The sequence below is a fragment of the Petaurus breviceps genome, unplaced genomic scaffold, assembly GCF_028583685.1.
Source record: "Petaurus breviceps papuanus isolate PSGF00001 unplaced genomic scaffold, PetGlider_PUasm1.0 186, whole genome shotgun sequence".
Classification (NCBI taxonomy): domain Eukaryota; kingdom Metazoa; phylum Chordata; class Mammalia; order Diprotodontia; family Petauridae; genus Petaurus; species Petaurus breviceps.
Window position 1 is genome coordinate 9,372,366 of NW_027185798.1, and position 16,304 is coordinate 9,388,669.

The following is a 16,304-nucleotide window of genomic DNA, read 5'->3' on the forward strand; positions in this document are numbered from 1 at the left end:
TCTCTCTCTCTCTCTCTCTGTCTCTCTCTCTGTCTCTCTCTCTCTCTAAAGCAAGCCCAGAAGGCAAGAGAAAAACAGCAGCACTAATGTCACTTCTTCATCTTAGAGAGAGCCACACCCAGGCTGTAAGCAGAGTAGGCCCTGGTTTCTGTTTCTTTGCTCACTTATTTTTACTCTAAACTAAATAATCACCAAATAAAATGGATATTTCTGGTTATATAACTAAAGAGAAACAAAGTAAAGCAAAGTAACAAAAGAAACAAAGTAAAACAAAGTAAAGAAGAAGTAAAGAAAAAGTAAAAGTAAAGTAAAGAAAGTAAAAGAAACAAAAAGTAAAACAAAGTAAAGAAAACAAAGTAAAGTAAAGAAAAAGTAAAAGAAACAAAGTAAAACAAAAGAGAAACAAAGTAAAAAATAGAAATCTATTATATACAGCTGACTTAAATATATAAAATATATATATTTCTATTATACACACATTTAATAATATATCTACATCTCACAAATTGTGTGTTCTGTAGTATAAAATATACTATATAAAACTGATTTTGCATCATAAATGCAGTTACCTAATAATTTGATTTCAGTATAATTAAAAAATAGAATAAATTTCAGTCTATAGCTTTCAAAGCTATCCTGCTAATCTGTTTTTCTTTGTATGCTTTCTTTTCTGCATTTTTAAAAGTCTTAATGATGTTCTTTACTCTCTCTTTTTTTGTTTTTTGGAGGGCAATTGGGGTTGTGACTTGCCCAAGGTCACACGGCTAGTTTTTATTTTAAGTGTCTGAGGCCAGATTTGAACTCAGGGCTGGTGCTCTATTCACTGTTCACTCTATTCACTTAGCCACCCCCACTCTCTCTTTTTTTTAGCTGATCTATCCCTACCCTTCCATGCCCTACCCCACACACACATTGGGTGAAAAAACATAAAACAAAAACCTTTAATAAATATTCTCATAGAAATAAATTCCCCCATTACCCATGTCTGAAAATGTCATCCTCATTCTGCATCAGGAGTCTATCACCTCTCTATCAGGAGGGGGGTAGCCGGTTTCAATATTCTGGAATCACTGTTGGTCATTGTATGAACTGGAGCAGCTGAGAGGTACAGTGGATAGAACGCCAGACCTGGAATCAGGAAGACCTGAGTTCAAATCCAGCCTCAAATATTTACAAGCTTCTAAGAGACCTTTGCTGCACTCCCACCCAAAAAAAACCCTTGAATTTATGTATTTGCTTTGTATTTTTTCATATACATCCATGTTGTCCGCCCCTATGAATGTAAGCCCCTTGAGGGCAGGGACTGTTTCATTTTTCTCATTAAACATCCTCAGCACTAGCACAGAGCCTGACCCAGAGGAGATGTTGGCCGATTGTCAACAAGCATTTATCAATTGCTGAGGATACAAAGAAAAACAATAGACAGCCCCTGCCCTCAGGAAGCTCACAGTGTGATGAGGGAGAAAGCATGCAGACCAGTGTGGCCAGACCAGATCTACCCAGGATCGCCTGGAGATCATCTCAGAGGGAAGCGCCTGGAGATCATCTCAGAGGGAAGCGCCTGGAGATCATCTCAGAGGGAAGCGCCTGGAGATCATCTCAGAGGGAAGCGCCTGGAGATCATCTCAGAGGGAAGCGCCTGGAGATCATCTCAGAGGGAAGCGCCTGGAGATCATCTCAGAGGGAAGCGCCATAGGGCTGAGGAGGAAGAGGATGAAAGAGATGAAGTGTTGACGAATGGGGTGGTTTTCGGCCTTTTGGTCGCTAGTGCTTTGCATCAGTTCAGCTCTCACTGGATTTTAAGCTCAGTGAAAGCAGGGGCTGCATCTGCTATAAACTTTACATATTATAGGCCCTGAACAACTTGAACTTGGATTAATCTTGGTTTGGTTTTATCATCAGATGTCTTTAAGAATATTGGTTTGTCTTCATTAAAAGCCAAATGATACTGAGTCATTTACCCAGAGAGACAAAAGCCCCCAGAGTGAAGCTGGGACAGCAGTAGGGCAAGAAGGAGTAACCTGAATGCCTCCGTGTTGCTGTTCTGTCGTGTCCAACTGTCCGTGACCCAATTTTCTCATCTGAGACATAATCCCATGTTCAGAAAGCTTTTGTTCCTGAGTAGACTGTAAGCTTTCTGAGGGCAGGGGATGCAGTTTTGGGCCTTTTTAATCCTCCTTCTTGCCTCGTGCCTTCCTCAGGACCCTGAACCCTATGGTCCCTTTAGAACCATCGGATGCTAGAGGTGAAAGGGTCCTTAGAGATCCCTGCATTTTACAAAGGACACTTAGGCCTAGCAAGGAGGAATGTGTTGTCTGGGTCACACGGAGTCACTGGCTGAGCCAGGACCAGAAGACCCAGCACCAGAATCCTGGTTCCAGTCTTTTCCCCTAGACCATGCTGCCTTCAGTCTGAGAACTGCCTTGGACGGAGGCTGTGGGGAGTTTGCTGGGCCCGTTCGTCTCTAATGGCCCGGTTTGTGGTGTTTTACAGACCTGAGCTCCTCGCTGAAGGCATCAAAGAGACAGCTACTGACAGCCCTGGGACCCTAGGTAGGATTTTCAGCTTGACAAATAGCAGGGATGTCACCTATTAAGACATCCTGTTTTCAGACTGGATCCTCTTAGGATCTGGTTCCTGTACATTCTCCCTCTCCACAGCTCACTCCGCTTTGTCTCTCCCTGTAGCCGGCCTCTCCCAGCAGCCCCCATTTCTCCTCCTCCTCTGTCGCTCCCCTCCACTCCTCTCTTTCCTCCCTTTCTTTGTCCTCTCCTCCCATCGTCTGTCTCTCCATTCATGGGCATGTTTTGTCTTCATTATTTTTCTCACGTGTATCTTCTGTTTACACCCTTAGAGAGAGATTCTGGGGATTCCCTGGCGGATGAGACTGTGAAAAGACAGGGCTTTCAAGGTAAGGGGGACAGGAGCACTGGGTCCTTACAAACCTCCATAGGCTAAAAGTGCATTGTTGTGGTGGTCTGGAGCCTTGGGGCTGGGGGGGCTGCATGTGTCAGCATAGTCATCAGCCTAAGAGCTGGGTTTGAGCACCACTGACACACTGAGACGAGGGTCACAGGCTTCCTCAGACTTCCAGAGGGGTCTGTGACGCGAACAAAGGTGAAGAATTCTGCTCTGGTGGAAGGGATTCACTTTAGCATCAGTGGACCTGGATTCAAATCCCACCTGTGCTGCCAAAGTCCCTGAATCTCCCTGGGCCTCAGGCTCCCCATCTGTAAAATGGGGTGCTTGGCTTAGGGGGTCTCCAAGGTCCCCTCCAACTCTGTGATCCTACCAGTTTCTGGCTCTGCCATTCACAACCTAGTGACCTTTGCTAAGTCATGTTACTTCTCTGAGCCTTGGTTTTTCCCTCATAATATGAGGGGTTTGGACTAGATGGCCTCTGAGGTCCCTTCCTGCTCTGAATCAGTGATCTTACAGAGCCCCCTTTCCTCTGGTGACCATCTTCAAGTATTTTAAAAGCTGGAATAGAGGCAGCCAAGTGGTGCAATGAATAGAGCACCGGCCCTGAAGTCAGGAGGACCTGAGTTCAAATCCGGCCTCAGACACTTACCACAAAAACTAGCTGTGTGACCTTGGGCGAGTCACTTAACCCCAATTGCCCTGCATTCCCCCCTCCAAAGAGAAAAAACAAAACTGGAATGTAGGAAAGTAGTGAGACTTTTCTGTTTGTGAATACCGTGTTATTCTCATGAGCGAGCCTGGCCCTCAAGAAAGGACGTAAAAGGAGGCGCCTCCCTCCCTCCCGAGCAGAGACAAGGGCTGGAAGTGTGGAGCATCATACGTTCTGGCAGACTTGGCTGATAGTTTGTTGTTGTTAGTCACTTTTCAGTCATGTCTGACTCTCTGTGACCCCATTTGGAGTTTGCATGGCAGAGATACTGGAGGGGCTCGCCATTTACTTCTCCCGCTCATTTGACAGATGAGGAAACTGAGGCAGACAGGGTTATGTGATTTGCCCAGGGTCACACAGCTAGGAAGTGTCAGAAGCTGGATTTGAAGTGAGTAAGGTGAGTCTTCCTGACTCTAAGCCCAGCCCTCTATACACTGGGCCACCTAGGTGCCCCAGGCTGATGGTTAGTCTTTCTAAACTTTTATTTGTTTTTGTGTTATCCTTTTCTGTTGCTTTCATTTTCCTTGTGATTAGGGATACCTCTCTGGGTGAAGGAAAGGAAAAAATATGTTGGGAAATGAAGATGATTTTTTGAAAAAAGATACAATTTACAAATTTGTTTAAAAAAATGTCTAAGACTTGCTCTGCTCGGCCCCACAGGCAGAGCCGGGCGCATGAGGTAGAAATCGTGGAGAGGCACATTTGGGTTTGAAGTCAGGAGAATTGTGAAAGTTGTCATAGAGTGGAAGAGTTTAACCAGGGAGGTTACGGTTTCCCCCTCCCTTGGAAGGCTTCAGACAGAGGCTGGGTAGCTACTTAAAGGATTTGGTATAATCAGGATTCTTTCTAGGTTTGGTTTAGCTTACATGGCCACTGGGATCCCTCCTGCCCTAGAAATTCTGAGATGACTAGGGTCACCCTCATCCTTGTGTGGAACTGACCCCAGGTTCTAGAAGGTTACACCAAGGGACCCCAAACTCAGCCAGGTTCTACCAATCCTGGAAAGGTTTGGAGTATGGTCCTGGGGACCAGCTTTCTATTATCCTGGAAACAGCCTCACTAATTCAAGGGATTAACCTTGAAAACAAGAATTCTTTGACCATGGCAACCCAGGAAACACATGACTACACAAAAGGGCATCTGGTCCACTTCTAAGTGATGATGGCAGAGACGAGTCCAAGGACACTGAGAATCACAATATTTTTAGGCCATCCATGAAACATTAATTTAGCCATCAACATTTTAATTGGGAGATCTTTGCCTAATGACCAGGGAGCTGACATACTCTCAGAGGTACTGAACCATATGAATATTTGCCTTTTCCTTCTAAACCAAACCAGAAGTCATAAGTGGAAAGTTGGCTTACAAGGTCTTCTTGGAGAGACCAAAAAAAAAGTGGCAGAGCTGGCTTCATCTTGAAGACAAAGGCAAGAGGAAACATCATTGCAGGGGGGGGTCACTTGGTCATCCCAGCATGCATTGCTTATTATGAACATTTAAAAAAGACCACCATGCCAATAATCTCTGCTCACAAACCAACAGATGATGTAGAGAATGTCAAGGTAGAGAATTCTATGCAGAAATCCATGAGGTCCTTCAGAATAGCTTGAGACAAATGCCTAGTTACTTCAGTAAAAAAGATGGGAATAAACAGAATAGTGAAAAACATGTTGGAAAGTATGGTTCAGGATGAAGAAATGAAAGAGAACAGAGGCCTATAGATTGCATGAGCACTTTCCTTTTATAAAATTTTGTTTTTCCAATGAATAAAAATGTTTTCTCTCCCTCCCACATATCCCATTTTGTTAATACAAAAAAATAAGGGGAAAAAAGCCCCTATTAACAAATACACATAATCAAGCAAAACAAATTCCCACAATGGCTATATCCAAAAATGAGTGTGACATTCTGCACCCCAAGTCCATTGCCTCTCTGCCAGGAGGTGGGTCTCTTGTTTCATCACCAGTCCCTTGGAATGGTGATTGGTCACCGCATTGATCAGAGTCATGAATACTTTCAGGAGAGAGTTGGAAGACAGTCTCAGAATATGACTAGAAGGACCCCGACACTCCATTTTGATCAACCTCCTTCATTATATAGACAAAGAAATTAAAGCCAATAAAGGTTAAGAAACTTGCCTGATGGCTAGGTGGCACAGTGAATAGAGCACCGGCTCTGGAGTCAGGAGGACCTGAGTTCAAATCCAGCCTCAGACACTTGACACACTTCCTAGCCATGTGACTTTGGGCAAGTCACTTAACCCCAATTGCCCTCCAAAAGGCCAAAAAAAAAAAAATAACTTGCCTGAGATTGTACAGGTAGTAAGTATCAGTGGCAGAATTTGAAACCAGGTCTTCTAATTACAAAGATAGTGTTTATTCCCTGCACTACATTGCCTTTTAAGAGAAAGAGAATAGTTAGTCTCCATAAATGTTCGTGGAATGAACGAATGAGAAAGTAATTTATAAATTACCTCTCTTTATGCAGTCAGATCATTGCCTCATTACAGCAAATGCCAAAATTAGTCCCAAATTTAGAGGAAAGAATAAATATAGGAAGAAGTCATTGCATGCAAATTATAAAAGGGAAAATGGATAAAGAAAAAAACATTGACACCAACTACTATCCTTTCCTACTGAAAAATTTAGCCAATGTAAAGCAATTGCCACAAGGAAGAGTCCAAAGGAACCTAGAAAATATCTCAGTCAGAAACCATTTAATTTTGACAAAACAGAGGTGAGGCAGCCAACAGCAACACCTGTTTAGAATAGAAATTTATTTGCAAAAGGTTAAGGAGGCAGAATAGAAGGTCATGAGCTGCATTGTCTCCTGAAGCAAAGGAAGTTCTGAGAGAGACAGTGAGTCTGCAGAAATATTGAACTAGCCTAAGCCAGATCATCTTGTGACTATTTATAGATGAAGCTACAGTGAGGGCAGCAAACAAAAATCAATAAACACACACATATAAATATACGTACACACATACATATATATACAAACACACACACGTGTACATACATATATATACAAACACATATAATCAATAAGTATATATATATAATAAACTATATATATATAATCAATAAGCATATATATACACACACATACTATGTGTCAGGCATCATGCTAACTGCTTTACAATGACGTCATTTGATCCTCACAACACCCCTAGGAGGTAAGAGCTATAATCCCCATTTTACAGATGAGGAAACACAGGTTAAGTGACATGCCCAGGATCACACTGTTGGTAAGGTTAGATTTGAACTCAAATCTCCCTGACCCCAGGTCCAGTCACTGTGCTGTGAGACATTTAGGGGAAGGAAAGGATAAAGCCCCTGCCCTCAGAGAGCTTATGGCCACTCTGAGAGACAAGAATACAGTCATAGGTTCCTAAATTTGCACTGGAAGAAACTTAGAAGTCCCTGAGTCCAGCTCCCTCATTTTGCAGAGGAGGAAGCTGAGTCCCAGAGAAGTCCAGTGTGAGAGTCAAACCCAGGTCTTCCAGACTCCAACCTTGTCCATTACCCTGAAGGCAACACTCTTGAGGTCTCCCCTTGGCACAAAACCCCAGAGTGTGGTCCAAACCAGATTAAAAAGGAATTGGCAAGTGTTTATCATTAATAGATACAAATACAATATAAGGAAGGTTAATTTTTTGTTTTCTAACAATTTGCAACTCACAGGAATCTTTTTATTTTAATTTGCCACCACTACTGTACACTACACCTATATGCCTAAAACAACAGAGAACTGTGTGGCGTTAAACTATGCCCTATGAGGAGAAAGGGTCACGTAGGCTCCAGTAACTAGGGAAAGGCTCATGGACCTAGTTCAAATCCCACCTCCTCCATGAAGCCATCCTTGAATGTCACTCCCATCTCTGACCTCTTTTAATGCTGTGTGTGCTATATATTACCTATCAATCAGTCACCCAAGCATTAAGCACCTGCTGTATGCCAGGACTGTTTAAGCCTGGGGAATATTAAAGCTAAAAGCTGAGCACTCCCTGCCCTCCTGGAGCTTACATTCTCATAAGGAAGTCATGTGTGGATAGAAACATATACAGGAGACTACAAAATGATACAAAGTAGCATCTTCTAATCCGTGGTTTGTTGGGTGGTGCTGACTTTTGTATCATTACCTGATTTGAGCCTTATCTCCCCAGACAGCCTGCATGCTCCCTTTGTCTGGCCAGTGCCTTAGAGCTCTTTGCTGCCCACGCATACACAGTGCTCAGCGCAATGCGCAGTGGAGTGCCCAAAGCTGCCCCCAGAGGTCATCGAGTCCATCCCCCTGCCTCTGTGCGTTTCAGACTTCCACCTCCCACACCGTTTGTTACCCAGCCCTTGCTACTCTCCCCAGAATTCACTTGCTGTTTGTCATGTCAGGCAGCAGGTGTGGAGACCAGTATGCTCAGGCTGCATTTTCACTCATCTCTACTGCTGATCTAATAAAAATGATCCCTTGAACGTGAGTGATGAGGGAGAGGGGGCTCTAATCCTCCTTTTTTGTGCATCTCTCCCTCTGGGGCTCGTTTATTCATCTAGGGGCCACCCAGATGCCAGGAACATTCCTTCCTTTTTGGATTTGCGGCTGCTTCGACATTATCGAGACTTCTTAAGGAAAAGTGCGTTCTTTGTTTAGACGCTCTTTCTGAAGGGCTCCGGATGGCCCACTCCAGAGATCCGTTAATTGCCAGATAAGGGGTTTCCTATAATTAGAAAATCATATTACTTAAAAGTCACCAAGTGCCTTTTAATTCAACAGCCCAAATCCATAATCATCTCTTCCCTTTGCAGAAAATTACGATGCCAGGCTCTCACGGATAGACATCGCGAACACACTGAGAGAACAAGTCCAGGATCTGTTCAATAAAAAATATGGTGAGTCTTTGTTGGGGGAAGGGGCAAAGAGGACATGGGGAGGCCCCATGCCACCATCTTCTTCCATTAAGGACTTTGGTGCCTCCCTAGAGAGAAGGTAAGTTAGGGAGGGAGGGAGGGAGGGAGGAAGGAAGGAAGGAAGGAAGGAAGGAAGGAAGGAAGGAAGGAAGGAAGGAAGGAAGGAAGGAAAAGAGGGAGGAAGGAAGGAAAAGAGGAAGGAAGGAAGGAAGGAAGGGAAGGGAGGGAGGGAGGAAGGGATCCAAATCTATCTGGGGACACTTACAAAAGCAAAGATGGCCCTGCCCTCAAGGAGCTCGCACCCTAATGGGACAAGACAGCGCATATTCGGGAATGATGACCACAGTGACTTAGAATGGCAGGGGAGGAGATCAGCACTTTTTTTGCAGAAGTCATGGCAGCATTAAGATTGGATGCCGATTCCAAAGGGAGAGCAGCAGAGGGGATAAAGAGCCGGATGACAAGAAGACAAGGGAGCGTGGGGTGGAGGGAAGCTTGGCTGGGCCCAATCAGGGCAGCAGGGGCCGGGCAGGGAAGCTTGATACCCTCCCATGACGCTTCAAAGATTCAGCCCTTTGAACAGCTGACACACTGCCATGGCTTTACATTTAATCACCACTGTTACATCCTAGCTGCGTAACCCTGGCCTTCTCTGACCCTCAGGCTCCCCCTCTCGCCCAAGGTCACAGGCTCACAGGAGTCAGAGCTGCAGACCTAGACGGGGTCTAAGGCCCTTCCAGCTGTGAATCCTCTGAAACTGCAACTTGAGGCAAAACCTTTAACTCCCCTGAGATGCTGTCACATAGTGGCAGATTGTTGTCATTCAGTCATTTTTCAGTCGTGTCTGACTCTCCATGACCCCATTTGGGGTTTTCTTGGAGAGATGCTAGAGTGGTTTGCCATTTCCTTCTCCAGCTCATTCTACAAATGAGGAAACTGAAGCAAATGGGGTTAAGTGACTTGCCCAGGGTCACACACCTTATAAGTGTCTAAGGCTGGTTTCAAATTCAGTTCCTCCTGACTCCAGGACCCATCTAGCTCAACCCCTTCATTTTACAGAGAAGGAAACTGAGGCCCAGAGAGAAGTGACTTGGCCAAACTCGTATAGATAAGAAATAGTAGAGCTAGGATTTGAACCCAGGTCCTTTGACTCCTGGCCTAGGGTCCTTTCCACTGTAAAGATTGTGTTTTGTTTCTCTGCTTTTCTGGATACTTTCCTCTTGTGTCTTCCTGAGTGTCTCCAGCTTGATTTCTGGTCCTTCCCATTACAATGCTTATGGCATCAGCAAGGCAGGACACTGGCCTGGGGAGCAGGCGCTCCAGTAAGCATCTGGTAGCCACGGCCTCTTGTCCCAAAGGTGCCCCTGAGGATCCAGACACACAGGGATCCTCCCTCTGGGTTTCTTTAGCTCCTGCCTCCCTGGCTTGTAGCTTCTTAACAAAAACACGCTCCTTTCTTTTTCTTTTTCCTTTTCCTTTTTCTTTTTCTTTTTCCTCCCCTGGGCTCCACTCTGATGTCTGTGGTCCTGGGGCCTCGTAACCACACCTCAGATTCACACAGGTCCCTTCCTGCAAATTCGTATGCACCTATGTGCCCCCGTACACACACACACACACACACACACACACACACACACACACACACTGAACTACCTACATGGGCTTGTTTTCACCCAAAAGAATATAAGCTCCATGAGGACAGGGCTTTTTTCACTCTTGCCTTCGTATCCCCAGCCCCTAGCCTATTGTAAGTGTTTAGTAGATGCTTGTGTATTGATGGGCTGACTGCTTTAATAAATGTGTTGGAGGCCTAGTGGATAGAGATCCGACCTCAGAATCAGGAAGACCAAAGTTCAAGTCCAGCCTTTGGCACTTATGGGCTATGTGACTCTCGAGACAAGTCAATTGACCTGTCGGGCCCCCAGGAATCACTTCAAGACTCTTAACTTCCAGGGTCCAGTTCTGTTCTGCACTGGGAGAAGGAGCTTCCTCTCTGCTGATGAAATCAAAGGGTTAGCACATAAACCAGTGCTGGTGGAATGGTTTGGGTTGGGTTGAGTTGGGTTGGGTTGGTTCCATTGATGGCCAAGTGTGTTCTCTCCTTTGTTTTCCAGGGGAAGCCCTAGGCATTAAGTACCCTGTCCAAGTCCCCTATAAGCGGATCAAGAGTAACCCTGGCTCTGTTATTATTGAGGGGCTTCCGCCTGGGATCCCCTTCCGGAAACCCTGTACCTTTGGTTCCCAAAACTTGGAGAGGATACTTGCAGTGGCCGACAAGATCAAGTTCACAGTTACCAGGTACCTCCTCCAGAAGGAAGGGGGTAGGGAAAGGGTGGGCTGGGGTGGGGGAGGGGTGTGGAAGGAGGCCACCAAGGGGAGAAGGAAACAGCTCCCACCCAGCTATGCTGAGACATGCCAGGAACCAGCTCGGGGGCTTATCCTTGGAACAGCAAGTTCCGCCCCGACCAGAGGAGATGATGAGTGCACCCTCCCCCTTCAGCACTATCATCCATCCTGCTGGGTAACCCCAATTAAATGGCAATTCCCAATTTATCGGGGAGACAAATGAACTGTGAAAGACAGAATTTCTGATCCTCTCTCTCCCTCCCTCTCAATGGGATGCAGCCTCCATTGAAAGCTCAGAACCGTGATATAAGTATCAGAGGAAGGGAAGAGAGAGGAGAGGGAGAGGCCTTCTGGGATCAGCCCCCCAGGGAGGGCTTGCTTCCAAGAAGTTTCATGTTTCCCTTTTAAATATTTTAGTATTCCTAGAAAATACTGCAGAAAGTCCATTGAACCTCCCCAGCCCACTCCCCTTTACCCAAACAATTTACTCTCAAGGTTTGTGTTCTGTTTTATGTACATGCTCCGATGTTTTATTTTTTTATTTCTTTTTCAGGCCTTTCCAAGGACTTATCCCCAAACCGGGTAAGAGCCCACCGTCAATCGATTAGCACTTTATTCAGTATTTACTAAGTTCTGGGTACTGGGGAAACAAAACTCAGAAGCATCTCCTGCCCTCACGGAGCCTGAGTTCTAATGTGGGAAACATCACGTAAATACATTCATGCAGACAGGATACCTACAGGGTAGTTGGAAGTAATCTGAGAGGGGAGAGCCCTGGCCACTGGGGGGCCTGGAAGGGCCTCCTGCAAAGGGTGACATTCAAGCTGTGGTCAAGGACCCTAGCCATGCGTCTGACTCAGTTTTTCCTTAAAGAATTGACCAGGCCTTCAGGATTTTGGAGGAATACCAAGCTTCTGTGGGCCTTTTTTCATCCCAAGGGCCAAAGGTCCATCTGTCGATTGTTTCCCCTCCTCCTAGCTAGCCCCCTTCAGGCCTTCTCCCCACCCCCCACCTGGGCACCTCCCCTTGACTGGGCAGAGAGGAAGTGCAGCCTCAAGTGGGTTTGGGGGGCCCTGGGTGAAAGGTTGGGCTGCCCAGGAAGCTGGGATTCTGTGACTGGGGGAGTTCCAGACTAGATCTGGGACAAGTCAAGGTCAGAACATTCTTAAAGGTTTGCAGCTTTCTTGCTTCTAGGCATGTGGTGTGGCCTTTAGCTGCCAACAAAGTGTTGCCAGGTGGGGGTCCCGTTTGAATGCAGTGTTATTGACAATTTCAGAGGCAATGAGGGGAAGCTGGAAGGCCCCAGCCCAGCGCTCGCCCCAGATGTTCCCCAGATGTGACATGTCAGTCTCCTGTGGTGGTTTGTGGTTATCTGCCCACATTAAAACGAGAGTCTCTTAAGACCTTGGTAACACTTTAACATCCTCCATACAGAAGGACATCTGAAATGTCCTACTGGATTGACCCGAGTGATCCATGCAGCTCTGGGCTCTGTCTCTGATAGGACATCCAAGAGATGGTTTGGGAGAGGTCAAGAAGGTGCCCGTCCGCACCTTGGACCTCTTCCCATCTCCCTAGTGTGTGTTCATGCTGCTTATTCATTCCTGTCCCCACAGCCAGGATAGAAAGGGTTCTAGACAGAAAGGGTCCTTCAAGGCCTCCAGTCTAACCTCCCCATCCCCCACCCCTCTATCAAAAACCAAGACTTGGGAGAGAAGTGACTTGCCAGCTTCACATTGCTTTTAAGTCTGAGGCAGGCTCTGAACTCAAGTCCCCCTGACGGTGAGGCCAGACCTCAGAGTTGGGTATGGTATAGAGACAACTGGATTTAGAGTCAAAGGATAGTCCTGGGTTCAAATTCTGCCTCGGCCACTTAATCCTTGCTGTGGCTTTGGGCAAGTAACTTAACTTCCCTGAGCCTCCATTTCCTCTTCTAGAAAATAAGGGGGTTGGACTAGATGTTCTCTAAGGTTTCTCTAACTCTTCTATTACACTTATGTGGGCTGGCTTTGGGAATAGATTGTGAAGAGAAATACAATTCATTGAAGAAAGTGAGAAGGGGCAGCCAGGGGAAGATAAGCCTTGGGGAGTCTATGATGGCTGTCCCCAGGTGACTGGAGAAGGTACACGGCGAAAAGAGAATAGAGCTATTCTGGCTATAAATCTGTAAGAGAGAGTGTGTGTGTGTGTGTGTGTGTGTATCTGTCTCTGTGCATGTCTGTGTGGGTGCCTCCGGGTCTACCTGTGTATGTGTATCTGTGTGTGTGTGTGTATCTGTCTCTGTGTGTGTGTATCTGTCTCTGTGCATGTCTGTGTATCTGTCTCTGTGAATGTCTGTGTGGGTGCCTCTGGGTCTACCTGTGTATGTGTATCTGTCTGTGTGTATGTGTGTGTATCTGTCTCTGTGTGTGCGTGCATGTGCTTTTTTTCTGTGGGTATTTGTGTAAGATGTGAAAAGTAAACCCAGCCCAGTTTCCCCAGTTCCAAATCCGTGAAGCCTGGATTAGGGAAGTCTCAGCTGACAGCAATGAGCCTGGCGAGAGGCCATCTCTGCATGTCCTGGCTCCTCCCTGGCCCCCGGGCCCATCAGGAGGATTCTGGGCTGTGCCCAGACTCCAGTGGCTGCTGGCTTGTGGAGGGGAGGCTGGGCACCTGCCCCACGGGGCCATGATGGCTTTGGGGAGCCCCTTCTGGGTGCCCTGGGAGCCAGCCCTGTTCACAGACCTAGGCCGTGCAGAAGACAGTGACACAGGCAGCTTCCCAGGGCCCATCTGCAGGCCGGGTTTTAATCTCTTCTGATAGTTAGGAAGCTGTTGATACAAAGGAAAGAGTGCCAGGCCTGGAGTCAGGAGGACCTGAATTCAAATCCAACCTTAGCAATATACTAGCTGTGTGACTCTAGACAAGTCACTTAACCACTGTCTGCCTTGGTTTCCTCAGCTGCAGAATGAGGATAGCCATAGCTCTTCCCTCTCAGGGTTGCTATGGGCATCAGATGAAGTCATTGTGAAGCACTGAGCGTGGTTCCTGGCACAGAGAAATGCTGTATCAATGTTAACTATTCCTCTGATTGCTGGTATTGACCCTGACTTCCCCCCTGCATATACACCTGCGTATTCCGTAAGAAGGAAGAGAAACCCAATTAGCCTCTGTTTCCAGCAGAGGGGATGGGCAGGGCTGTGCTAGTTACTTCTAGGGAAAAACTCTTGCACAGACTAAGCAGAATTATGGGCCTGACCTTGAATCCATCAGGCAGCATTTATCAGACACACCCAGTGTGCCAAGCACTGTGTTAGGAATGGAACAATCCCTGTCCTCGTGAAGGCTCCCCCAAGAGGAGCCGCTATTTTAACCCAGAAGGTAAGATTGACCTTTGGATCTGCTGGATACCCAACCCTGTGCTTGGGGGGAGGCACAAGAAAAGGGGACAGGCTCCCTTCCCTCAGGGAGATCCTCGGGGAGTCCTGGGCTAACAGGACTTGTATATATGAAAAGATCAGAGGTCAACCCAACGAGGGTTTGAGTTTTGTTTCCCAAGCATCGGTGTAGGTGGGAGTAAGATATGAAACCTTTGTGGGCTTCCATGAACTTCTCTGGGATTCAGTTTCCTCATCTGCAAAATAAAGAGGATAACCTAGATCTGAAAGATGAATCTAGGTCTGAAAGGGACTTTGGAGATTGCCCGGCCATCCCATTTTAGAGATGAGGAAACTGAGACCTGATTTAAGTGACTTGCCTAAGGTCACTGGGACTAGAATTTGAGTCCGCGTCCTCTGATTCCAAAGTCATTGATTGGTCTTTTCTCTGCTCCCTCTGTGCCCTGAGCCACCAGTGCAGGACGAGTGAGACGTGAAGTTTTAGAGCTAGGAGAGCTCTTCTAAGAACTCTACTAGTCCCACCAACCCATTTTACAGATGGGGAAACTGAGGTCAACAAAGGTTTACACCAGGGTCCTCCCTGGCCATTTCTCTGATGGCTACAGTAAGAGGAAGCAAATGACCCAAGGGACCATAAGCATAAGACGCAAAGTCTTTAAAAATAACCAAGTAGCTCTTGTCTGCAGATTACAAAGCACCCTGGAAGGGTCCCCCCCAGCATTTTTCCTCTCCACCCATTTCTTCTCTCCTGTACACCCGCCATACACCTGGGTAAGAAGGCTGTTTATGATCCTCTCCACTTCTTCCCAGAATGGCCTCAGCCCCTTCCCTGCTCTAATGTCCACCTCCCTTGGCAGCTCTGCACACCCCGGGGCTATGGCATCCTCATAGATCCATACTTGGGAAGGCTCTGGGAGGACAACTCACTGAATCTCCCAGAATTGCCTAGCCAGCTTTCCCAGCAGGGAGTTGGCCAGCCTTTATTTGAACAACTCCGGTGATGGAGAGTGCTTGCTTTTTTTCTTTTTCTTTTTTTGCTTTTTGAAGGGCAATTGGGGTTAAGTGACTTGCCCAAGGTCACACGGCTAGTAAGTGTTAAGTGTCTGAGGGCGGATTTGAACTCAGGTCCTCCTGACTCCAGGGCCGGTGCTCTGTTCACTGTGCCACCTAGCTGCCCCCACTCGCTTCTTTTAAAAGAAACCTCTTCACCTTTTGGATGGCTCAAAAACTCTTCCTTACCTTAGGCCTCAATCTGCCTGTAATTTCTAGCCTCATCCTCCCCTTTGTGGCTGCAGGAGTATTTCCTAACAAAGTGCTGTTTGCTCAGCACCATCATGGAAAAGTCATCAACCAACAAGCATTTATTTAGTACCTACTGTGTGCCAAATTCCATGCTAAGCTCTGGAGGTGATTATGACAAGGAAAGTGTCTGCTTTCATGATAGTGGAGGAGAATGTAAGACATGGTCACAGCCCCTCAAAGAGCCTCTGGAACAGGTGGGAGACAAAATAAAGCGTGTGAAAATTTACTTAATGCTGCCCACTCACTCCCCTTAATAAGAATGTTTTTGAGGGCTAGAAAGTGTGCTCACATCCTAATCTGAATGATATGATTACCCCCCATTTCTAAATGCAGAATCTGACCTAAAATAAATTAGCTTTGGGAATAGACGTGTAAGCAGAAGTGTAATTCAACCATTACAGAAACTGGAGCTGTTTCATGAAGAGAAGAGAAGACCCTGGGGGAAGGGGGCAATGATAACTATCTTCAGGAACTCTCAAGGGCTGTCACATAGAAGTTAGATTTGTTCCACTTGGCCCTTCATTTTACAGACCAGGAAACTGAGGCTCAGGGAGATGACCTCACTCACCTAAGATCACATAGCTAGTAAATAGCAGAACCAGTCCCGATCTTCTGACTCTGCCACACTTTCCCTGTAGCACGCTGGGGATATGACTGAAAATAACTGAACGCCAAAAGGGGCAGTGATACAACCTGCTTGTCGGACGTTGTAAGAGGGGAATTCCTTCTCAGGTACCAGGAAGTATC

The 16,304-nt window shown here is 46.4% G+C and overlaps 1 protein-coding gene across 7 annotated transcripts in view; it reads left to right on the forward strand.

The window, feature by feature from the left end:
- The window catches only part of GTF2IRD1 (GTF2I repeat domain containing 1), a 217,168-nt gene that overhangs the window by 147,325 nt on the left and 53,539 nt on the right, over positions 1–16,304 (forward strand). For all 7 annotated transcript variants that reach the window (XM_069089500.1, XM_069089506.1, XM_069089501.1 and 4 more), the window contains 5 exons: positions 2,494–2,552; positions 2,855–2,911; positions 8,431–8,514; positions 10,647–10,830; positions 11,432–11,460. In XM_069089500.1, the coding sequence (XP_068945601.1) occupies positions 2,494–2,552; positions 2,855–2,911; positions 8,431–8,514; positions 10,647–10,830; positions 11,432–11,460 (413 nt within the window). The remainder of the gene's footprint in view (positions 1–2,493; positions 2,553–2,854; positions 2,912–8,430; positions 8,515–10,646; positions 10,831–11,431; positions 11,461–16,304) is intronic.